Raw genomic sequence first — 25185 nt, 5'->3', positions numbered from 1 at the left:
ATAAAGAGTTGATTTGTATAAATCATAAGTATATAGTGTATAAACATAAGTGTAAAAATCATACAATAATTATGTTGTGGAGTCTTCGGTGAAAATTAGGCACAACTTATTAAATATTTACGAACTATAATAATAGTTTAAAAATATTTTTACTAAAACTATAATGTTAAACTTAAAACTAAAATAAATTATAAAAATAGTTTTCTTTACTAATTACTACTACCACAATAGGTTAAGCTAGTTTTAACGTCCTCTGGAGATTAATTTTAAAATAAATCGAACAAGTTGCACAAATATAGTATTTAAAGAAGTATTACAGGTTGTAGGTAGACCATACATTTAAATAAGTGGTAGTAAATTTAAACACTAAAGATTGTAAAACCATTTAAATAGGGATAATTGGTACTAGTTAAGTACACGTTTACTAAATATACATGCACGAGATAAATTATATTATATCAAACAAGGTTTTAAAAACTTTACACGTAACACAGTTAAATTTTTTAGCACAACAAAAAACATTCCAAGTTTGCAATACTTAGAAAATTCAATGCTTTTAAGCAAAGTAAATATTTGTTATTGTAACAAATGAACAATGCACAAGTTTTCTCAACCTTTGCTGAAAAGTTTTAGTTTTTCAACTAAATCATGCTGAGTAGACCAAATAAAAACACATAAAAAAGTTATACGTGTATTTCAAACTCCCGGAAATAACTTTTAATTTTACCAATACTATATAGTGTACCGAATTTTGTTTGTTTTTTTTTTCATTCACTCACTTATATGTTAATACCATTATAAAACATATCTATAATTATTTGTTTTGTTTTTTACGTTAGAAATACTTAATAAAAATTATTGTTTAAGTAAAATAGAACAATTATAAAAAATAACTTCAAATGCTAAATAACCTATACGAAACTTTATTTAAAATTAAGATAATAGTTTTAAATAAATTATTAAAAAACAATTTATTTTAACCAAAACTATAATAGCTAGTTTTTTTAAATTAACTTAATTATTAAACTTTTTAATAAACAATATCTTCAAACAAAAAAAAAGAAAAACTCTATTGGGAAAGCTTATCAGCTGAAAAAAATTACAAAAAAAAGTTTAAAAACAGCCGCTTTTGACATCTGGTATGACTCAAAAAGAGTTTTTAATTTTATACTTCCTGTAAAAAACTCGCTTTAGTTTTTTCCAATAGCTTTGTTTAATTTTGTGACATTTTTCAAATCTGTCTACAGTGAAGCGTAGTAAGTTATATTAAACACTTAAAATTCTTTTACGCTGTAATTAATTATTAGTGAAGTGCTTAACAACGAGATACTTTAATAATAATTTAACTTTTGCAAAACTTTACTTTTAATTAAAAATCTATCACATTTTAAAAAGGTATCACTTTGTTTATCACAACTTTCCGACAATTGATGAACTTAAAAACAACAAATTAGTTTATTATTAATATTAAATATTTTTTAGTCACTAAACTTGCTACTAACATCGTTGTCAGACTGCTGCTCGGCTCGTTGCCAGGCACCCTCGAAAATTCCCCTAACCCCCACCTTTCCTGACGCCGTCGACCTCACCGACCCTTCTTGCGTCATCGAGTTTCTGCGCGCTTCCGATTCTGTTGTGATGTCATTGTGATAATTTTGATGACGTTACAAAAAAAATTTGAAAGTTTACACAGCTCTAGTGTTTTTATAACTTTAGCAACGTTTAAGTTTTTTTTTTAACCAAACTTTATTTTTAGTCATTTAAAAACAAAATGTCGAAAATTTTAGCAAATAACTAAAGTTTAAAATTTTTGTGCTGTCAACTTTTGATTCAGTAAGCTTTAAGATAATTTGTAGAAAACAATATTGTATGTATACCTTAGTGAAAATACAGTAGAGTTAACTCTCGTTTTTAACATTAGTAAACAGCATAAAAAATAATCTTCGCAGAACATAAATATTGAAATAAAAATAAAAGGTGCCAAATTACCTGCTTGCCTCAGAGCCAGATGGGATGTTACCACTGAAGTTGATTTGACATCTTCCTGAGTTTTATTGTAATTTTCCAAAAGCTGGCTGCCACTCTGTAAAAAATAAAGCCATTGCAAACTTGTTAGCTTTTTTACTTTTAAAATAAATTAAACAGACAAGATATTGTATATATAGATGAAGGCTTTATTAATTAATTTAAAAAAAAAAACTTGATAACAGCAAAGTTTTGTTAAAAATCTAAATTGAGAAAAATAGATTTATCTTTTAAGTACACTGAACATAAAGTTTTTATCTTGGATTGAAACAGTGTGAGAATAAAACTTATACCAAAGTAGTTTAATAGTAAAAAAAAAATTACATGTAGAATATTTCTATTTATTACCAAAATTAAATTAAGATATTTAGCTATTTTTATTGAAAAATGGTAAAATATATATTTATTTATGTATAAGCAGTTCACTAAAAAAGTGACTATAAGTAAGGGCAAAAAAACTAGCTCAAGGACCTAAACTAACTATTTTTTAAGTACAACCAACTTTTTTTATTTACACTTTGATTCATCATTTTGGTTTAAATTTAGGTTTTTGATAATCATTTGACTTTCATTACAATAAAAAAGATTCAGTTTTCCTTATTCTATTCATAATAAACGTTTCATTACACAGACAAACTGTTTTTAACAAAGTTACTTAGTTAAATTAAGTTAAATATATAAATTAAAACAATCTATACAACTAAGCTTACACTATATAAAATTTTGAAATTAAATTATATGAATATAGCTTTAACTATTTTTCGAATTTAAAAACTGAAAATCACTACAAAATAAAATGTAAGATTAGTTTAAAAAAACCTGCGTAATTCTACAAAATTAAAATAAAGATTTATATAATTTAATAAAAATAAGACAAACCTTTTAAATTCGTTATTTGTCAAAAAATAATTAACAGTACAAAAATTAGTTTAAACATATTTTAGGTGAGAAAACTTAAAATGTTGCAAATTTATCTTAGCATACGTTTTTTTATTCTTACAAGTTAAATCATATCAGTTATATCAATCAGTAATTTTATTATTAAACTGTATAAAACAATAAAAACGAAATTTTATCAACAACTAAAAAGATAGCAAGTAAGCACATGAGTTTTATCACACAGGAAATGAGCTCAATACCAAAAACTTGACTATTTTGTTAAAAATGTTTGTTTGTTGGCGTAAAAAGTGGTTAGCATACAAAAAACAATCATTTAAAGAAAAAGTGAACCTTTTAAGATTTATGTTTAAGAAATTTCATCAAAATCTAAAGAACTAACCAAAAATATTTTTGAAACTTCGAGTTCATTTAACTTTTACCTATTATAATCAATTTGTAGGCAAAAATTTACAATATATAAAACTAATAATTCAGTTAGAAATAAAGTTTGAAAGTTCAATAGATTCCTTATAATAAAAACTGAAAACAGCTTTTTAAATCTTTTTTCTACTTAATCAACATAATGCAATAATTTCCAAACTTTTTTTAGTCAATATAAAAAAACTGTTGTATATTTTTTATTTTTGCTGAGATGGTATTTTTAAGAACTTTTTTTATTTATTCATAAGTTTTTAAACACCTATATTACATCAGAGTTACGATTATCTTACATTGTCCATACTCAAAACTACTTCAATAACTTATTTTTGATTTAATATTTTTACAAAGGTGGAACACTTGTACTTTTTCACGTGATGCGTTTTTAATAAACAAAACACTGCAGATGTAGTGTGACCAAAAATAAACAAACATTGTAAATCAACGTAAAACTAGTCTCAGGTGAAAAAAACCTCAAACTGACTTGAACTATTCTACAGAAAACATGGGTTGACTTCTTTTAATATGACAACTTAGTATACTTTAAGAATTTATTTTATGAACTTTTAAAAAGTTTTATATTTTATTAAACAACCGTTTAATAAATGTTACATTTCAAACCAAATAAATAGTAAACAACGAAGGACGAACTTTAGCAAGCCTGATTCCGATGGTCCATGACATGTATGTAGGAAAATCATCACAACAAAAATATTTTATTTGTTTCGACTTCACTTGTATGGAAGGATGCTTCAAAAAAAATTAGTTTAGTACTTTTGTTTGACAAAAAACTAATACACAAAGGATTGCTTATAATTCAAAATGTAGGTGTTTACCACTTTAATAAAAATACTTACAAATAGTTATTTAATAAAATTACCAAAGTTATAATTTGAAAATTTACAGCAAGATAGTGAGTCTTCTTAATAGACAACTTGAGTAAAAATAGATCACTATTTACTAAACAAAAATATATTTGGGTTAATAAAGATATTCTTTAATATTTTATTACTAGCATACATTAACATATTGCACAAGTAAAAAATTTAATCGTGGATTTCCAACATTAATTAAGAAGTTAAAGAAATAAGCTTTTATTAAAAAACCGCATAAATTGTATAAGTTTAATATTATATTTGATAGTTATTAGAACTATCTAAACAAAAGTAATAATACGCTTATTAAATATAAATCAAAAAATATAAAACAAGGAAACAGTAAATTTTAGAAAATAAATTAGCAATTATTTTTAACAAAAAAGTATAACTTCCGCTTAGTATGATTTTTGCTTACAATACAACTTTTTAAACATAAGGAAACTTATTTTAAGAAATTGCATTATATCTTAGTATGAATCATACGACTAATATGTATTTGATATGATTAAAAATAACTAATTCATCATAATAATAATAATAAACTAAACATTTTTAAGTTTTTAGCACAAACAATATTGACTTAAATTTATTTCTTAATAATCTTCAAATAAAACTTAATTAATTTAAGATTAAGTGGTTTAACGTATCATCAGCCTTTTAGATTAAAATACCAAACATTAAATTATTTCTATATCCAACTAAAAAATATGTAAGCTGTTTGTAAAAACAAAAAATAAGATTCTCCTTTTTTGTAAAACTTATATAAGTACGGTAAAAAACATAAAAATTGAACCATTTTAGATAGTACTAGTATATAGTTAAACTTTCATTGCAAAATAAACCAGCTAAACAATTATGAAATATCACTTAACAGCTAATCAAGATAAAAATTATATTTATTTTTGCAACATACTTTTATTGCAAATCCGTAATCATACGGCGACTTGAATTTTTTTCTCCACCCTCTACCGTGGTACAGCTGGTTTCCCTCGAACAACACCAAACTTGAGAGATCTGACAACTGTTTTTATAAAAACAATTATTAATAAAAGTAAATAAAATTAATCAAAAGATTTACGCTTAATTTTACAAATGATTAATGATATTAGCTTTATACCGCTCAACTTACTTTTTATCAAGATTTTAAAAACATTAAAACAATTTACCTTATTTTCAGGTGCTATCAAAAGTTTTAAAACCTGATCAGGACAGTAACTTTAGCTACTCCTTAAAAAATAAAACTTTTTAGCCTAAGCGCCTTTTTTCAATACTAATTTAAATTAAAAAAAAAACAATTTCACCTTTTTTCCCTTCTTGGGTTCCCCACCCTTGTTAATGTACAGGCCACTGCTTCGCAGCACACAGTACTTTTTGTTCCAACTTTTCGAGTCTCCTTTCACGTACAGCCAGCCCTGCACCTCCGGCACCAACGAGTTCCCGCCTCCGCTGAAGAACTCCTGTAAAATTTCACAACTAAATCAAACATGCATAAACCTATCCTAAAAAATATCATATTTGAAAGTTGAGTTTATTCAAAAGTTAAATGTCTTTTGTGCGTATCTAAAGAATCTATTAAACTTAGTCAACAACAAAGCAAGGAAAAATTTAGACGTTTTACCTCGATCAAGCTTTGCTTTTGTCTTTCTTGCATCTTGGCCTGAGCGTCGCTGGCATTCAGCAAATACCTCTGCAAGTAAAAATGTTAACAATTCACTAATCAATTACAAGGTAAAAAAACTAGAACATTGTTAAAAGTGTGTTAAGTTGTAGTAAAAACATTTGTTCTGGCGCTTTTTATTTTAAGAACCAACGGCTTATAGTTCACAAGAAACTAAAGACAAACCTGCGGAGTTTTGAATAACGCGTATTTGTCTTTTCTTTCCAACAAACGGAGCTGATTGGTGGAATCTCTGGTCCAGTATGACAAAAAGTCACAGGGTTTCTCATGTTCCTCAAACATTCTCTCTGTTAGCATGATTAATCATATAAGACTTATCAAACTATTAGAAAAAGTAATACATTATGGAAATTTAGTCACTCATTTGTGAGTTTTTTTTTTTTTTTCCTGGTTTCTATATTAAATGTTTAAAACAAGCTCTTTTTATTTGTTAAATATTTAGGTGTGAACCCAAAACAAATTTCAACCAATATAATTAAAAAAGTACAAACTCTCTATTTTTGCCGATGAATTAATTCGAAATACCAACCGTTTATTTAAAAAGTATTTAAATCATTTAGAACCTATTTGCAGTCTACGCCCCTCATTTAATGATGTACTTTCTCCAAATTTTAAGCTCAAATACCACGTTTATTTACCGATAAGAGAGAAACTGACTTGTGGTCAGCATAAATTAGCTGTCGTTTGAAGTCGACATCCCAAAGCAAACAAGTATAACATTTTGATAGCAATAAAAACCAGTGATAAAAATAAGAAATTCAGTAAACTGGATTTCTAAATCTCATTAGGAGACATTAAATATTGCTAATAAATGTTAAGTTTCAAACAAAACACAACTTTTTGTGCTAATTTTTTTTTAGTACAGTTAATACTTTTTTATTTTTTTAACACTAATATTTAAGATTAAAAGGTTATTGATACAATACTTAAGTCTCAAAATTAAATAATTACAAAAAACTTTGTTATAAGTTATAATCACAGAAAAGCTTTGTTCTTTAAGTTTAAAGACAACATGAGTAATTTTGCTTTATTTAAAACATGACTAGTATACATAATATTTCATCAAATAAACAATCATTAATTTAAGTTATAAAAACTAAAATAAAAAACACTATTTATGGAATACAAAACAACTGTTTTAACAAAACATAGCAAAAAACGTGACAGTTTACTAAAGCGCAAAGAAAACACTGCACAGTGTGAAGTGTATTTATATAGAGAACTTCCCACAACTTTCTAATAAAAACAAAATCTAATTTTAATACTGTTTACTGTAAGCAAATACTTTCTGAAGCAATTTCATAGTAAAAGACGGTGTGTTTACGCGGAAAAGTTGCTTATTAGAAAAGCTTCATTACGCATAGCTGCTATAAATAATTTTGTATCGAAACAAATGAAAATAGAGACAGCTGCTTTACTACATGAAAAGAGAAGATGCACATTGCACAGCAGTTGGCTTTTAAAATGCTGTCTAAATAACCCGGCACTATTTTATTGAGAGAAAAATCTAGTCAAAAAAACTAAATGAAACTTAATAATGAAATAAAAATGAAGTTTATTCACCATACCACTTAATTAATTAAATAATTAGATGTCAACTACATACATAATAAGTTAAGTATATGGTACCTTTTGTTAAACTTTATAAATTTATTATAAAACTATATTGATGATACTAAACCATATATCAATTTTTTCAACTACAACGGCTTAATCTGTTTAAGATTAGTTTTGATAAAAACAAACACTTTTATTTAACAGCTTATGTAATTGGAAACAAACAAAAAAGGGTACACTACAATATATTAAACCAAATATTTTAAAGAAAAAACATCAAATTAACAGTATAAGTACACAAGTATTTCATATAATGTGTGTGCAACTTTTTCAAATTGTTACATTTGTACTTATGTTTAAATGCCTTAGCACAATTAGAATGAAAAACTAAACACAGCCTTATCAATCATAAGTAATCTAAACAAACATTGCTAGAATCATTACTAAAACAAATATTTTCTTCCAAGTTGAGGATTTATAAATAACAGCGCAATTGAAAACAGACAGTAAATATAAAAAGACTAATAGCGTTTCTCAAAGGTAAATATATTATAACTTCCGTTTTTTATAAAAGTAAACATATAGTAATATTTTTCGGTTCGCCTTACAACTATTTAAAAGTTAAAATTATATATGTTCAAGTATAAAATTAATTTGTTTTAATATTAAATTATTTACATAGCAGCTTGGATCAAAAGAGTTATATTTGTTGTAGAAAGTAAATGTGTGAGATAAACTTTAATAAAGGCTTTCAAAACTAGTTTTACTGACATTTAAAATATTTCAGATGCTATAAAAAATAAATAATATGTTGATTTCCATAAAACTTTGTTAAAAGTAAGTATAAAATACTTTCTGAAAATGTAGACAGCACTCATATGTACTAATTTAAAAAAGTTTTACTGTAATTTTAATTCTATATATGTGTGATTAAAGAATACATATTTTTATAATTTAAACCCAACGTAATCTTTGATGAGTTGCAAAAACTTTCAAAAGCAAAAATTAAAAAATAAATAGATCAAGCCTAATACAGCTAATAAGTAAAAACATTTTCTACACAAATTAAATTATAAAACGCATTTCGTATCTAATTCAGTATAACTAAAACTTAATCAGTGGAACAAATAGCCACTCCATTCAAAGGAAGTTGTTGAATATTTTATTTTATCCATCTGTCAAACGTTTATAAATCGATTTGAACACTCTCATTTCTTCCAACATTAGATCATACTTCAATAACGAATCTTGAGCGGAAAACTTTAGTGACGATGACGTAATGGCAGAGTCATGCAAAGTCGTTTGCTGATCAGCTTTGAAAAGTTACTACTAACTTCAGCCAGCAGAGTATGACGCTTCCATGAAAAACTACGCAACCAACACGCACTTTCGACGCATACTAAATCTCACAATACAATTTTGAACAAAGCCGTTACTCACATAATTCTGAATAATTGCTTTACGTAAAATACTAATTTAAAATAAATTTATTTCCTTACAAAAATTTATAATCTGTTTAAACATTAAGCTTTTTTTAGTGTCTTTGTCGAATTATGTATGCACTGCACAATATAACAAAACTTTACTTAACAAAAAGTAGACTTCTGAAAAAAAGTAGTTAAAGGATTGAATCGAAAAATAGTTTTCAAAGCTAATATAATTTTTTTTTTTCCAATTTTTTACTGTTAGCCTTTGAACTTTAAACGTTTAATTTAAGGACTAAAAGCTAGAAAATTTTATAAATCTAGGAAAGATATGAAGATAAAAAGAATCTTTCGATGCTTTTGATGTTTATTTTAAAATGTGGAAACTTTTTTCAACAAACACTTTTTATGACAATAACCATACAATGTTGTAATATTATAGTGTTCACAATTGAAATATTATGTACAATAAAATATAATTCACTTGGCATATAATCAACAAAGTTAAATACTTTTTGCAATTCGAACACAAACGCTATTATCAACAGAAAAAAAACTAGCATCTCGCAAAAAAGCAATCGACTCACCCATGTATAAGCTGGGAATTTCTTCCATGAGCGTCCAATCCGGCTGAAAGTCGAAGTGGTTTTTGTCGAGCAATTGATTGACGATATTGCGGGTTGTCATCCGCTCGTCGATCATCATAGTTTTGCTCGACTGGTCCTTGTTGAACACTTTCACCACCAACTGTTGAAATGGTGTGCATGTTGAAACAAAAAGTCTTAAAGTAAGCTTGAGAGCGACTTGATTAGAAGCTTATTGAAATCATTAGAAACAATTAGATGCATTACAATGTGTTTAAAATAGTGAATATACATAAATGTAACCAATCACTTATAAACTACTTTAGTAAATCTTTAAAATGCATAAAACAGATAGAATATAAAATAAAAAAATGTTTTTATAGCATGTATTTTTAATAATATGGTAGTATTATGCTAAGTATGTGATACAAAATAAGAAAACGTATTTTAAAAATTATAAATCGAAGTTTTTGAAATAAGAATACAAACAATATGAAACAAATAAGTAAGTATTACTAGTATTGAATAATAAATAGGTCAATATTTGGTCTTAAAGTAGCAAGTGAATGAGTATGAAACAGCTGCAAATAATAAATTTTTCCTTAGTATATTGAAATCAACATATTAAAAAAGATTATAGAAGAATTTTTTTAAAGAACTAATTTATTTACTAAAATGTTTTACTGCTATGAAAACTACAACAGTTAAGTTTCTTTTAATATCTAAAATAAACAAACTTTTTTTTTATTCAATTCAAAAAACTTTAGTCTTATTTAAAAACATTAATTTAACCAGTCTTATAACAAACATGTACAATTAACTTCAGATTTACTGAACATTAAACTATACTCTATAGAGCTTTCCAAGGAAATAAGCAAAAATCTATTCATATAATGTTTTTTTCAATATCCCAAACTACTTAAATTTAAAACTTCATTTTCTCAATAACTAATAATGTTAGCTTCTTTAATCAGGCTTTTGAAAGCAAGCTATTTTGAATTGCTAAAACTTTAAAACTTTTAATTTTGGTACTGACAATGAAAAATTCAACAAAACTTAATTCTAAACCATTAACATTTTTAATACGACCACATTAACTTATACTTGGAATTCAAGTGAAATTTTTTCACATAAATAAAGTTATACATAGTAAAGAGTTTTTTACACTATTGACTTAACAAATTTTTGCATTGAGTTTAATATATAAAATTATATACAGCTGTGTTAAAACCATTGTAATGTTTCAGAAGTAAATTTCTATTTAAAAAAACTTTGAGATGTTATCTGTTAAAATTATATTGTTTAAAAATTAAACTTCGTTAAGTTCAAGTTCTAAAAAATACATTACGTTCGATACTGAAGTAAAAAGGAAACAGAAATTTAAAAAACTTATGTAAACAAATCATCTAGATTTTTATTCAAAACTCAGAGTTTAGAACTTCAGCTTTATATTTTACACACAAAATTTCCATGGTAAACAGTACCAACTTCAAATCGTAGAAAAAAATTTATTCTGCTTGATACTACCACAAAGTAAGTCATGCATTAAATGACTTAAGTTTTGTGCACTCTTAATTTGCTACATTCAGCATTGTGTTGGTCTAATCTGGCATGCCGTTGTTTTGCAGAAAACACAAAACTAAAGGTTTTTCGTTTCAATTTGAATATAAACTTGAGACTGTTTATGTCAATACAAGCTTTATAATAAGTTTAAACTTATATTTTATAGTATGTAAAATTGATTGTGTACAACACAACTTGTAAAACAATGTACTGGAACACTCTTTTACACTCACATTAGTTGTTTGTCGTGTTGAAACTATATCGAAGTTTAACAAATATCAATTTACAAAAAACTGTCTCAGCAAACTACTGAGCTAATGATTGATCACCAATAACTTCTTATTTTAAAAGACGATTTAAAATAAGTACTTTAATTAACTACTTGTGTTATATAACCTTCATAGTAAAACTTTAATCAACAAGCAATTAAAATGTATCCAATAACTTGAACAGGTAAAATAATAGAGTATAGTAATTAATGTTTAATTTTATAACTATTAATCAACAGTTTCAAATCGACCAACTGAAAAAGTTGAATTACCAAAATCTTAGTTTAACATTAACAATAAAACTTTATGAAACTTTTTTTATTAATAGTATTACAAAACTCCTTTTATCAAAAACTAAACAATTTATCAATGCTTTCAAGACAATATTCAGAATTTTTAGTTATTATGTAAAGAAATAAATACCTTTTAATTTAAAAATTAAGGTACTGTTCTGTTTACAATAAGCTTAAGATAAAATTTGTAAATTCATATTATTAAGTTATTAGATAAACCGTTCAATTTAAAGCAAATTAATTACTTTCATTAAAAACAGAAGCTAAACTACATGTTTCATAGATACTTAATATTAAGAACTTATTGTTTTATAAATAGATAAACATGAATTTTTCTAAAGTACTATATTAACACTAAAGTTTTTTTACTTATGGCTTTTGATCTTTACAAAAAAAAAAAAATTAATAGGAAATTAATTGGGAAATTATCCACCACATTGGCAAAGCAAAAAACCCACAAAGCATTTGCAGTGCTTGCATATTAGAAAAGGTCGCGATCGCTAAAGCAGACAGAAGGGATAATCTAAACAAACGGTACGAACTCTTTTATTCCTGCCCGCACTTCCGAAAACTCCACTTCAAAACTTAAATTACTCGTTATACAGGTTTTATGCATGCTTTTTAATTTTTGTAACTATAATTTTCTTAAAGCTAAAGGTTTTTTTTTTCTAAATTATTCAAGCAAAACTTTCAAATTTTGGTAACTATTACAAGTACAAAATTACTTAAATTTACAATATTCAAGTCATAATAAAATTTAGCTTGATTAAAATGAATCTTAACTTAAGCCCACTTATTATTATTAACCTTATTCTTATTTATTTGTGTTGTTCTTTGATTTTTAAATTCAACTAGAATTTAAACTTTGCCAAAAATTCAAACTTAGTACCATAATTTAACTTGTTTTGTTTTTAGGTAAAAATTTATTTTAACTATAAGCTTTCATATAAAGTATTTGAGCGGGATTCTAAATTTCAATAACGATTAAAAGCACAAGATTGTTCAAATTTTCAATAATTACGTCACCATTAAAATAAGCTACACCAAATTCATTTAAATTTTAAGCTCATTTCATTAATTACACTTTTGCTTAAGCAATGTTTACTCTGTAAATTATCTAGAAGAAAAAAGAAAGCTACATACAGCTTTTATTATTATTATCATTGTTGTTACATTGATTTTAAAACTTAGCTAAAAATTTAAACTTCTACTAAAACTCAGTCTTAATATTAAAATTTGATTTGTTTAGTTTCTTAAGTAAAAAATTTTCAGTAATAATTTGTTTTTATTTTAATTTAATTGTTTAAAAGTTATTTTCCATGACTGTCACATATCTTTTTTTAGATTTATTTAAGCACTGACGAGGTCTTTGACCGAAACTTAGTTTGCAAAATAAATTTTTGAAAGAATAAACATAAAAACTAATGGTTTAAGGTTTTTTAATTTAGGTAACTCAAATAAATATGTTGTAAAATTTTATTAGTATATAAACTAAATAGATGCTTACTATTATTTTATAACAATTACTTTTTAATAAACTCTTACTTTTTGAATTCTTGCTTCTTTTAATTTTTCCATCGCTATTTTCACTCTGTCTTCTTCTAATCTTTTTTTTCGTTCTTCCTATTACATTAAAATAAACTATTTTACAAGCTTTAAAACTTATATTTTATGAACAAACAGTAAGTTTGCACGCTTTAATTTCTTGTAAAATCTTACAGTTGATGAAGATGAAAAAGTAAAAAAAAACTTGATTTAAGTTGAATTGACATTTTTTATGAGGCACACGTGTATCATACACAACATCTTATAATGATTACAACTACTTTGACTTTATATGACTTATAATATATGAATAAATATTAAGTGAGGACAATGATTTCAATAAAAGTAATTTTAAACAAGGTAGGTTGTGATCAATTTCGGTACACAGACCTCAAATAAACTTTGAAAAAATCAAAACAAAAGTATAACACAAAAAAATTTCAAAACAAAATTTACATACCAATCAACAAAAAAAGTGACATATTCTGTAACACTATATTTTATATACATTAAAAAACTTAACAAACTAAGTTTTAATAAAATGAATAATTATTTATAAACTTATTAGATTATATTTGTAAGCTACATTGATTACTCTAATTATTTAAACAGTAAGTTATTATAAAGTCTTCAAAGAGAAAATATATCAATTCAAAATAATCAATGTTTGTCTTTATGTTTTATCAATTCTTAATATCCTTTTTTTTTTCATATTGCTATTAATATAAATTAGTTTGAAAATAATTTAGCTTTTTAAACTGTTTATAAAATTTAAAAATACTCATGTAAAACAGATGTAACAAATTTTCCAATCCACTACAACAATGAAGTGGTCAGAATCTCACCGGAGTTTCCTCTTTCTTCTTCACATCCGCCGATCCCGTCAGAGTGTCCACTCCGCTGTCAACGGACAGCACTTCGTGGGCGGGCATGGCGAACTTGACCGTTTTCGCTTCTGCCCTCTGGTGGTTGCTGCTCTCCGTGGAGTTGGTGGTGGAGCAGGAGTGGATGGAGTCGCGCGAGGCGGAGTACGAATCGTTGATGGAAGTCACGCTCGTGTTGCGCTGCTGTGTTTTATGACAAAAGTCGTGTAAAGTGTGAGCGGCGAAGTTTATCAGAGGCGTCGGTGTTTGTTTGTTCGGCAAGTTTATTCAATACAAAAGTTATCTTGGTGCAGAGTTTGCTAACTCACTGCTTTTAGTTTTTATTAAGTTACATTATAAAATTTAATGAAAATAATTAAAAACTTTTTTCTAAATTAAAACAGACTTGAGCGTTTTGAAAGTCTTAAAGCAAAGTGAACAAACAAAATTTTGAACTTTTACATGCCTTTTTAAAACTCACAGTTGTACTGTAGTCAATTATTTTGCTAAAAAATAAAAAAAGAGTCATTTAAGTGTGCTTGAGCAAATATTAATAGCTTTAAAGTAGAACCCACTCAGTTTGTCTCATCTATTCAAACTCACGTATTTCAAGCTGCCCGGTTTCGGGGGTAGCGGCGGGGGCATTTTAATGATGGACCTGGGCAAACCGCTCGAGCCCGACGACACGGTTGATGGGGGCCGCGATGACGCAGTCGAACTTCCGGTCGTCGATGACGCAACGAGAGAAGTTGCTTTCGTTGCTTGTTTGCTGAGCGAGGCGGCCAGACTGTCCAGTTCGCTCATCACCTTTGTGTAACGTAAAACGTGCAGCATGCTTTTAACACAAAATGTGAAAACATAAAAGTGCTAACAAACAAATCACGTCTTAAAATTTTTGTTTACAACAACTTTTGAAAACTGGCTTAAAATTAAGTAGATTTTCGACATTTAGAAAAATAAGTATGATTCAATTCTAAAAAAAAGTATTAAAACCAAAAATAAAAATTAAGTCTCGGATACTAGGCAAACTCTAACTGGATTCATTTTGGCAAGTTCCGCTTCTGAGGTCAGGCCTTCGTCTTTGTTGAGATCGATGTCTTTGGCGAGACTTTCGAGTGTCATATCATCGTCAAAATCAGGAGGAACAAACGAAGCACCCGTCCTCCGTATTGTTCCAAACTAAAAAAATTATACAAAGTTTAATAACTATTTCGAATAAAATTTGTTTAACAACTCAAGATCTCTTATAGATTACTACAGGTAAGAAATATTGTATTGTTTTTAATAATCTTCAAAAACAAAATCTAATCATCTGCTTATAGCTGCATAAGTTGAGAACTTTTTACTGTTCAATTTAAAGTAAACTACAACATAATACATATAGTAGTTTACATAAAAACTTTATTTTTTTTATTTACAACTAATTTTTAAAGTCATAGTATCTGACCTGATCTTCAGCCATATTTATGCTGCCACTGTTTGACCCTGAAATGTTTGATCCTACACCTGTTGAAAATATAAATTAATAATAATAGTTGCTATATCACATTTTAATCAGCATTTTTATTTGAAAGTTGTTTATTAAAATTAGGTTGTTTAGTATAGAGGCATTAGTAGTATATAGTAGCCCTTTGGTTAGGAACTTTAAGTAACTGGTGATAAATATAAACAACTTTTGGGCAGAATGCAACGAAAACTTGAAGAAAATATTTTTTTCTTTATTTTATATAATTTTAGAAAGTGAATGAACACAGAAAAAGTTACTGTTTGCATGAGTAACTTAATTAAACTATTTTTGTTATCTAAACATTTTTTGTTTAAAAAAATTAAACTATTTATTATAAACCTATAGCCTAAATTAAACAAATAAATTGTTGGTACTAATTGTTGAATAAATAATAAACTTAAATCTTGAATTCAAATTAAATTCAGATATAAATTAATTATTTTAATAGAAGCAAAACAAAGAAAATATTAAATTTTTTTAACAGTTTTATTTTTTAATTTATAAACAAAAAAATCTAAATTAAAAATTCTGAAGTCATTGAAATTAATATAACTAAGAAAATGTATTAAGTTTTAATTAAATGAAGATTTGAATTTTTTTTTTCTATACATACAAACAATAAAACTACTAACAAGCAAAATACAAAAAAAAACATTCTTAAACTTTATATTGAACTATACTTTATTTTAGCAGTCTTCTAATACTTTTCTTTGAAAAATTATATTACTTTATATAAATATGTACAAAAAAAAATTATTTGTTTAACAAACTTAAATATTTATGCAACCAGCCGTCGAATTACAAATGAATTCAAAGCTTGAATCAATAAAACTTTTTTATACTTTGAACAAAGTACCAACCAGTTAAAGATCCCTTGGTTTCATTATAGTTGTTAAAAAAGCTTAATTAAATCCCTCATTTAACTTTTACATATAATATTATTATTATACTAATAATAAGTAGGGGTGGGCAACGTATGGACTGCAACATACTTTTATTAGGAAAACAACTTGTGAAAAACGAATAAATTTGAGCTTTTTATAATAGACTTTTTAATGGGTTCAACTTTATTTCCACTACTTAGTAGAACTTACAAATTATCATTCCATTAAATATTACTTTAAACAAGTTTTCTATTAACTTTCCAAGTACGAACTTCAAAATACGGCAACCAGCAAAGATTTTTTGTTACAACTATGGCCAACAAAATATATCTGACCCACTAACTATAAAAACTATTCATACAAGTTAATCTCTTCAGGGTTGTCACTCGTTTCTTTTAAAATTTTCCAGGTTTTTAAAAGTACACATTTTTGGGTCTGTTTTTAGTTTAAAAATAAGTTTAGGGTAAGAAACTGTGTTAAATAGTATAAAAACATTGAAAGGATACTGTAAAGCTACTTTAAATATGCTTTTTTAATAAAAAAAATTTGATGATAACAAAATGATTTTATTTATATGGTAGATTTTTTGAGTCAGATCGAAATTTTACTACTGAACATGTGAATTTTTAAGTTCTAGGTTTTTTCAGGTTTTTTTGCCTTGATTGTCAAATTCCAGGTTTTTCCAGGTTTCCAGGTGGCAACCCTGTCTCTCACTCATTTTGTCAATTAATTTAATCTATTTTGTACATTTTAAATCGTTTTTGTGGAGGAATTTTCTATAAATAAAAGGTAAAAGTAATCTAAATTTTTTATTATAGTTTGTCTTTATTGTAGATTTTGAGTGTATAACAAATAACGGTTTTTGTACTACTTTTGAGATAATTAGGCAGAAAACTTAAGAACTTAACAAACATATTATAAAATTTATTTATGTGAATTTATAAACTTTCTAATTAGAAAATTGAATTTATACATCATTCAGAAAACACTCAAAAAAAAGTCTTTAATTTTACCTTGAAAGTTTTAGTTTTTTTTTCAATAAAATAATACTTACTAATATAACTTAGTTTAAAATAAATTCTTGAAAGAATATATTCATTATTTCTCCTCCAGTAGTTGAGATATCTTTATTTGTTTTCTTAAAACCAAAACATATAATAATATAATATTACCTATAATTCCCACTTAAAATTTAGTTATAACAATTTGTTAATTTATGTTCAAAAAAATCTTAAACCCTACCACTTAACAGCTTTAATATTTCTCAATCTTTTATATTAGGTATATTTATAAAAACATATAAATTTGTTAAATCATAGAAGTTAAATCATCTACTAGAATGAAGTGCAATAAACTAGAAAAAAAGTGGTTTTGATTAAAATATATAAATTGATTGAAATATAAAATTGATAATAAATAAAAACAAAAATAGTTTTGAAATACAAACTTCTGCTCATGAACCGCATCTTATTTGGAGACATATATGAATAACCTGAGACAAAACTAACAGAGTATCTAATACTTGAAAGATATATATTTATTAAAACAATTTCACAATATCTTATTAAAAAAACATACGAAAAAATTTATTTATAATGAAACTATAAATCTAGAAAGTATTCAAAATAAATAATTTTTAAATGTAATGATATTTATTAACTTACAATTATTTGTAATTTTTAAGTATAAAAAACACTTATTTAAAAATGTATTGAACATTATACTAATGTGCTTTATTGAAAACTTTGCATATAATTTTTAGTTTGTAGTTCATTTGTAGATTATCTTATTCAAAAATACAGATAACTCACTTGGACCAACAGAGAGTGTATTTGAGAAAGTTTCCAAATCGTCTATCATGGCTGAAAGGTCTTCTTGATCTTGTTGAAGAGGCAATGGTTCTAAAATTAAGTTAACACTTTAAAGTATCGTTAGGTTTACTTATCCTATATACTTTAAATTAAATTGTAGTTAGTCATTTAAAAAAAAACAAAGCCATCAAGTTCAACAATCAGTCATTGATAAAACTTAGTGAACATGAAACTATTTAGAGATGACTACGTTTGAACTTATAAGCTCTCTAATTTTTGAAATAATATTTTAGCATATTGAATATACTTTATTTAAAAAGAAATTTAATTTAACTACTTATGAGCTCATTATGTGATACTTTGATTACTTAATAAAAATTTGAAAAAATAAACTGTATTGATTGTCCTTTTGAAGTAGAGGTCTGTTTTTTCTAACATGAAATCGTATAATACTAGTTTAGCATCCGATTTTTTTAAGTTGTTAATCTCATGAGAAAATAAATTCTTAAACATAGAACAATGTTCACAAAACCAAAATAAAGTTCATTTTATCAACTAAAATGTACAAACGTGAGCTTGTTGGAGGTGGTGGGGGCAGGAAAGTTTCTGGGGGAGGAGGTAAACCATCTGTCTCATCTGCGTTGAACGTTATCTGCGGGGGAGGAAAGCCTGGAGATTCCGCTTCTTCTTGCATTGGAGGGGGAGGAGGAAGAAAAGTGTCTTCTTTTGGTGGGGGAGGTGGAGGAACAAACTGGAGGGAAGAGGTCTTTGGTGGAGGAGGTGGGGGTGGGGGTTTGCTTGCTTTTTTTGAAGGTTCATCTGGTATGTCAAAGTCCTGAATGTTTGAAATGAACTTAGTAGAAATTTAAATCAAAAAATATAAAGCTTTAAATAAAAATATATTTAAAAAAATATCAATGAAATCATTTTAAGTTTTTTCGTGAATGCTTGTAAAGTTTTGGCGTTAATCATATAATTATATGTAGTATAAACTAACTTCGACCAGCTGGTTTAGGTTGTTTAAAAGGTCATCTAAATCCATATCCATTTTATTTGTTAGTTAAAAAAAGTTTTAAACCTAAGATCAAAAAAAAATACTTTATCTAAAACAGTACTACAAATTACCATCAAATTATTAAACACTAAACTATAAACTAAACTATAATTATTTCAAAAATTTTACTAAACTAAAAATTCTTTATAAAATTAAATTATTGTTTTTTGCAAGTTTATAACGTACTGCTAAACAAAACTTAGATGAACTTAAATATATCATTTAATTTATATTATAACTTTATTTACAACAAACTATAATGTAGTTTTATAGAGTTGATAAGAAGCGTTGTTTGCTAAAAAACATCATTTAAACTTATAATTTTTTTATTAATAGGACCTAGGATTGCCATTGGTTTTTGGCAAACTTTCTAAAGATTTACAAAATTTCCTCCAAATTTTTAAATGTACACGTTTTTGGTCTACCTTTAGTATAAAATTTAGAGTAAGGTAAAAAATATGTTAAAAAGTATGAAAATATTGAAAATATACTGTAAAGTTACTTTAAATGGTTTTTTAATTAAAAAAAAATTGATGATGACAAAAAAAATTATCAATATGATAGAATTTTTCATCAAATTCCAGGTTTAAGTCGAAATTGTCAAATTCCAGGTTTTTCCAGGTTTTGTGGCAACCCAAAGAACTTTTTATTTTAAGAATTTTATTTAAACTTAAATATATAAAATATTTAATAAAATTTGACTTTGATCAAACAGGTTTACCGAAAGTTATTTGAAAATTGTTTCAAGAATTTCTGATTTTATTTAAGGTACTTTTAAACACAAGTTTTCTTGTTCTTTGTTTGGGGAAAATTAAACTAAAGATTAAAAAAAAGGTGTTTTGAATTGATTAAATTAAATGAAAGAAAAAATGTAAACGAGGTTTTTATAAATTCTGGGATTCTATAACTTTTCAGAGTGGTCACTAGTTTTTTAGAAATATTTTAGATTTTCTGATTTCCTTTCAGATTGTTAAGCATAAATTTGCTTGTTCCTTCTTGGTAGAAAATTAAACTTAAGGTAAAAAAGTGTATTGATAGTATAAAATTAGTGAAAAGACACTGTAACCCTACTTTTTATAATTTTTATAATAAAAAATATTTTGAACAGTAGATATTTTATTTTTATTTTATATAATAGTTATTTCTTATTTAATTTAAACTTATCTATTTTACATTAAAAATTGTTTTAAATTACAGGACTTTAAAGTTTTTTTAAAGTATAAAACTTAAGGACTTTTATGTTTTTGTCTTAGTTTTTTTAATTTCAGGTTTTTCCCAGTATATCCAGGTTTTTAAGTGAAATAGGTATTTTGATTTAAAAAGGTTTTAAAAAGTACATTAAAAAAAAATTATGTGCAGTAATTATGTCAAAAATAAAGGCTTTTAATCAAAACTAACTTTTTTTTTCAATTCTAAGATATTTCATAATTTTCAGAGTGGCCAACGGTTTTTTATAGTTACTAAAAAGGTATTGTAGTGCTACCTTTAATAAGTATTATAACCTTTAAAACTCTGATTACATAAGAATTTGTTCAAAAAGCAATAAAAAATTTTATAGTGCAATAAGCTGTCTGACTTGACTAATAGCTTATTACATCATATGACTTAATTTTTTTTTGTATGTGTACTAATTTTAGGCTAAATAAAAATTACTCTGGAATGGCTTAGTGCATAAAGTATAAAGCTTGAAATATGTGTAAAGTAGTGTCTTTTTATACATATTTTATAATTTTTTATTGTTCATAATAGTTATCTCTTATTGTTTTTAAATATCACTACTTAACAAATAAAAAATTTTTGAATTTTCATGATTTTAGTCTTTTTTTTTTTTTGTTCAATACTTCAGTAGTTTTCAAACAGTACCAAATCTTAGACTTTTTTTTTTGCCAGCATTTTTAAATTCCAATTATATTTAAGTATAATGACCAACCTGAGTTTTTGTTAAACATTTAAGTATTATCATCATTTCTTTCTTAAAATTTTGATTCTGATAATCTTCTATTATTTAAAAAAAATTATATAATTTTTTGCCATTCTGTAAAAGCCAATGTTTAGATTAATAAAAACAACTTTAACTTTCCAATGGCCTTAATCCAAAGTACATTATTTAAGCTTAGTGCTAAAAGTTTTGGTAATTACCTAGGATGATGTCTTACCAATATCAAGATAAAATTGTATTATATTGGATGTTTTTTAACCATAATTTTAGGCTAAAATATATTTTTTAAATAATAAACAAAACTAAACATATTTATCATAAACTAATAAAACTTAAATATTTGATTACTTTTATTATACAATATAAAGCAGTTGTATCAATAATTTATATCTAATACAATTTTGCATAATTATATTAACTATTTTTGTTTATAATAATCAAATTTAATTCTTACTATGTAATTGTAAAGCTTGTTTAAAATAAATTGTTTTTTAGAATAAAAATAAGCTAAAAAAATGATTTTTAGCATAAAATTATTAATAAAAAAGACATTGACATAAATAATTTCAGACTATGTAGGTGATCATCCTAGGTAATTACCATGATCTCTATCTAAGTTTTTTTTTAATAGTGACAGTTTTTCTCCATAACTATTCAACAACTCCTCTTTTATTTCAAATTGTCACAAGCTGTCCTATTCTTCTCTTAAGAAAAACAGACTACTTGCATACTACCAAGTCAAACATACTTAAATTAGTACCTTACTTTATTTCACTATGAAAATGACAAAGACAATCTAACTGAGAGATCACAACAAACAACTTTAATAAAAAACTAAACCTTAAACTTTAAAAAATGCTTACAAATGAATTAAAACTAATGTTTCAAGTACAACACCAAACAAACGTTAAGACGTGGTTTCACTCAAGATGAATTGAAGGCAGCAGGAATGAGCAAGGCTCAAGCAGTTGCTTTTGGCATCTGCATTGACAGGCGTTGCTGCAACAAGTCAACCAAAGGACTCCAGGAAAATGTTTAACGCTTGAAGCAATACCAAGCTAACTTGATCAAGTTCTTACTCAACCCAGCTAAGCCACACAAGGGTGATAGCTCTGCTGAAGACGGAACATTACCTTTTTTCCTTCGTGATGGCCACTCAGCTCTCTGGTGTTGTAATGCCATTTCAACCATCTTACCTCCCTGAAAAGGCTTACGCCATCACCAAGGAAGAAAAGAAACATTCCCTCTTCCAGGAGATGAGGGTAGCCAGGAGCCATGCCAAGTACTGGGGAATCCGCGCCAAGCACAAGAAGGAAGCTGAAAGTGCCGCCAAGTTGGCCCAGCCCAAGAAGAAATAGATTAATTGTTGATGTAATAAATTAGTAAATTTAACCTTATTAATAAACTACAAATAAGCTTACTTTGCAAATACTTTATAAGCTGAGTATAATAATTTTTACAGTTAAAATATAAATTAACATACACTACTGACATCATAATAACATAAACAAATAAATCAAAATACAAGTTCCAATTTTCTTTTTTATACTTTAAAAATAGATTGTTTATGATCAATAAACTTAGATACAGTTTTGGTATTCTCATAAAACTTTAACAGTAAAACTTTTGTAAGCATAAAAACCAGACAATTTATCATTAAAACAATAGACATATAACTTTGTTTACATCATATTATTGATTGCTTTTATTTGTTTTATTATAAGTTTTACTGTTAGTATATTTTTGGTGATAAGGAACTTTGGTTATGCTTGAACAACTTAGCATTAAAAAAGGCCCAAATAAGAAAATTAAAACACAGCAAAGCAGATGTAATATTAATTTTTCAGTATCATTTGCTCAACAAAGAAATAGCTTTTCACACAAGCTTTGTTCTTTGTCGAAAAGACTGCATATCAATAATATTTTTTAGTTTTATTTTCATTATGCACATATAAAACAAAAAAATTTAGTTTTAAGAAAAATTAACTAAAAATATTGCTTCAATAAACAATTTTTAGCCTAATCCAAAAATTTTTTAAGACAAAATTATAAAATTTCTACTAAATAAATTCTTTTTTTATTTATTATTTTATAGATCTCAGTCGTTAGTTTTAAAATAAGTTGTTGTATTTACAATGTATTAACTTTAAGTTAACATTTGATATTTCTAAAACATTTTTTTTCAAAGATTAGTTGACTGCTTTAAAATTTTATTAAAGTTTAAAAACTCTAAAATGTTTAAAATTAAACAGTTATAAAACATGAACTCTAAAGTGTCACGATAATTCTTCTTGTTTTCACAATTTTTATCCAGTACATTTTTTTGTTTCCGAACAAAGCCCGAAAGTGTGTTTTAATTTATCTAATAAACTCTCGTATCTTTGTGTTGCTTTAAAAGATGAATTTTAAATAAAGTTGTAGTTTAGTAGTGAATAGATAAAAAGAAAAAAAATTATAAAAACCTTTTATATTTTCCTTTAAAACTTTAAATTGTAATGATCATTAAAAATAAATTCTAATGCACTAATGCTTTGCTGTTAAAATTGGATAATGTAAAACATTATTGTTCGACCCTTTAGTATTTTAATGTAACTTTTAGTATTTTAAAATTAAGTAAACTTTACTTGTATGTGTTTTAAGTTTAAAAACTAACTTTTAATAAAATATTAAGAAGCTATTATACTTGGCAGAAATCAATATAATTATTTTTAAGTGGCCAGTTGAGCTTTTGTACAAAAAATGACATACAGAAAGGATTCAAGTTTTAAAATGTAGTTTTTTGAAGTATGGACAGGTAGAGGATAGCTCGAAATATTTTCTCTTCTATCTGCTTAGCGATCACAAATTTTCTCAAAGATGCAGGTTCTACTGATTTTTGTCGGTTTTTAGTTTTTTCTGCTTTGATAAATAACTATATAGAGTATAAAAAGTTTAAATTGTTATTTTTAAGTTTTCAGATGTATTTTGATAGTTCTGTTTCATTTTCTTATAGGTTTTGCACTCACTAGAACTTCACAATTTTACCTGTTTTAATGGTGATTTTTAGTAATAGAATACTTAGTAAATTATAACCATTTTAAAGTAAATACTTAAGAGTTTTTGGGTTATTTGACAAAACGCAAAAAGTATTAAAGTTTTTCTACACATTTAAAAAAAATCTAAATTTTAAACAATTTGTTTTAGAACTTTAAAAAATTCTAAAGCATCTAATGTGTTATATGCAAGAAAAGAAAAGTTTTATTAGCTACCTCGATAGACTAAGCATATTTTTACGGCTATTCCAATAACTAATAAAATGTAAAAACTAGATTTAGATCTGACTTAGTTTCGCATTATTTAGTCAAGTATATTTCTAAATAAAAAATATATTATATATAAAATTTTTTTTTTTAATGCAAAAAATATATTTAGAGCTAATTTTGTTTCGCATAATTTAGGCAAAACATTTTTTAACAAAAATACAATATATTTATTGTTTATTGAACGATAAAAAAAGCGCTCAAAAAGTTTGGTCTAAAAACCTGGAGTACAAAGGAGCGTTTCGGTTATCGAGTCGTACACCACATGCGTATAAAGTTTCTTACGAGCTATTACACATAGTTTTTTTTTTATTATTTAAAAATTTAAGTCTTTAGTTAAAAAGCAATCAGTACGAAAAGAAAAATAAAAGAAAACAAAACTAAACGAATATATAAGACTATTTTTTAAGTTAGTTTATTTAGACAGTTGTATTTTTTTTTTTAATTGTGATTAAAATTTTATAAAATATTATTTACTAATGGTAGTAATTATTGTTGCTTTACAATTACAAAATATAAAATATGTAAAAAAATTGAGTTACTTTTTTAAAGATAATTTGAATTATAAGACTTTGACAGTTCATAGCAAGCAAAATTAACAAAAAAAAATAAAAGCAATTTGCTTCAAACTACATTGAAAGCTTTTAGTTTAATATTAGTTTTCTACCAATAAAACATAAAGTATTAAAAATTTA

The 25185-nt window shown here is 25.6% G+C and overlaps 1 protein-coding gene and 1 pseudogene across 5 annotated transcripts in view; one reads left to right on the top strand and one right to left on the bottom strand.

Annotated features, from left to right (window-relative positions):
• Positions 1 to 19292, bottom strand: part of LOC145841996 (uncharacterized) — a 29628-nt gene extending 10336 nt beyond the window's left edge. For 3 of the 5 annotated variants that reach the window (XM_082949328.1, XM_082949330.1, XM_082949332.1), the window contains exons 1-16: positions 19196 to 19292; positions 18769 to 19033; positions 18199 to 18288; positions 15444 to 15502; positions 15032 to 15175; positions 14600 to 14803; positions 13979 to 14200; positions 13134 to 13211; positions 9467 to 9626; positions 6064 to 6185; positions 5839 to 5907; positions 5522 to 5677; positions 5134 to 5241; positions 3994 to 4092; positions 1990 to 2083; positions 1503 to 1630 (exon numbers count right to left, since the gene is read on the bottom strand). In XM_082949328.1, coding sequence (XP_082805454.1) covers positions 1503 to 1630; positions 1990 to 2083; positions 3994 to 4092; positions 5134 to 5241; positions 5522 to 5677; positions 5839 to 5907; positions 6064 to 6185; positions 9467 to 9626; positions 13134 to 13211; positions 13979 to 14200; positions 14600 to 14803; positions 15032 to 15175; positions 15444 to 15502; positions 18199 to 18288; positions 18769 to 19033; positions 19196 to 19246 — 2049 coding nt within the window. In that variant the 5' untranslated portion in view covers positions 19247 to 19292. The remainder of the gene's footprint in view (positions 1 to 1502; positions 1631 to 1989; positions 2084 to 3993; positions 4093 to 5133; positions 5242 to 5521; positions 5678 to 5838; positions 5908 to 6063; positions 6186 to 9466; positions 9627 to 13133; positions 13212 to 13978; positions 14201 to 14599; positions 14804 to 15031; positions 15176 to 15443; positions 15503 to 18198; positions 18289 to 18768; positions 19034 to 19195) is intronic. The other 2 variants (XM_082949329.1, XM_082949331.1) reach the window with 2 other exon arrangements.
• A 2107-nt stretch (positions 19293 to 21399) lies between these two features.
• Positions 21400 to 22549, top strand: LOC145842968 (large ribosomal subunit protein eL13 pseudogene; annotated as a pseudogene).
• The last annotated feature ends 2636 nt before the right edge of the window (positions 22550 to 25185 follow it).

Source organism: Thalia democratica, chromosome 8 (assembly GCF_965202585.1).
Source record: "Thalia democratica chromosome 8, ktThaDemo2.hap1.1, whole genome shotgun sequence".
Lineage (NCBI taxonomy): Eukaryota > Metazoa > Chordata > Thaliacea > Salpida > Salpidae > Thalia > Thalia democratica.
This window is presented reverse-complemented; position numbering and strand designations above follow the sequence as displayed.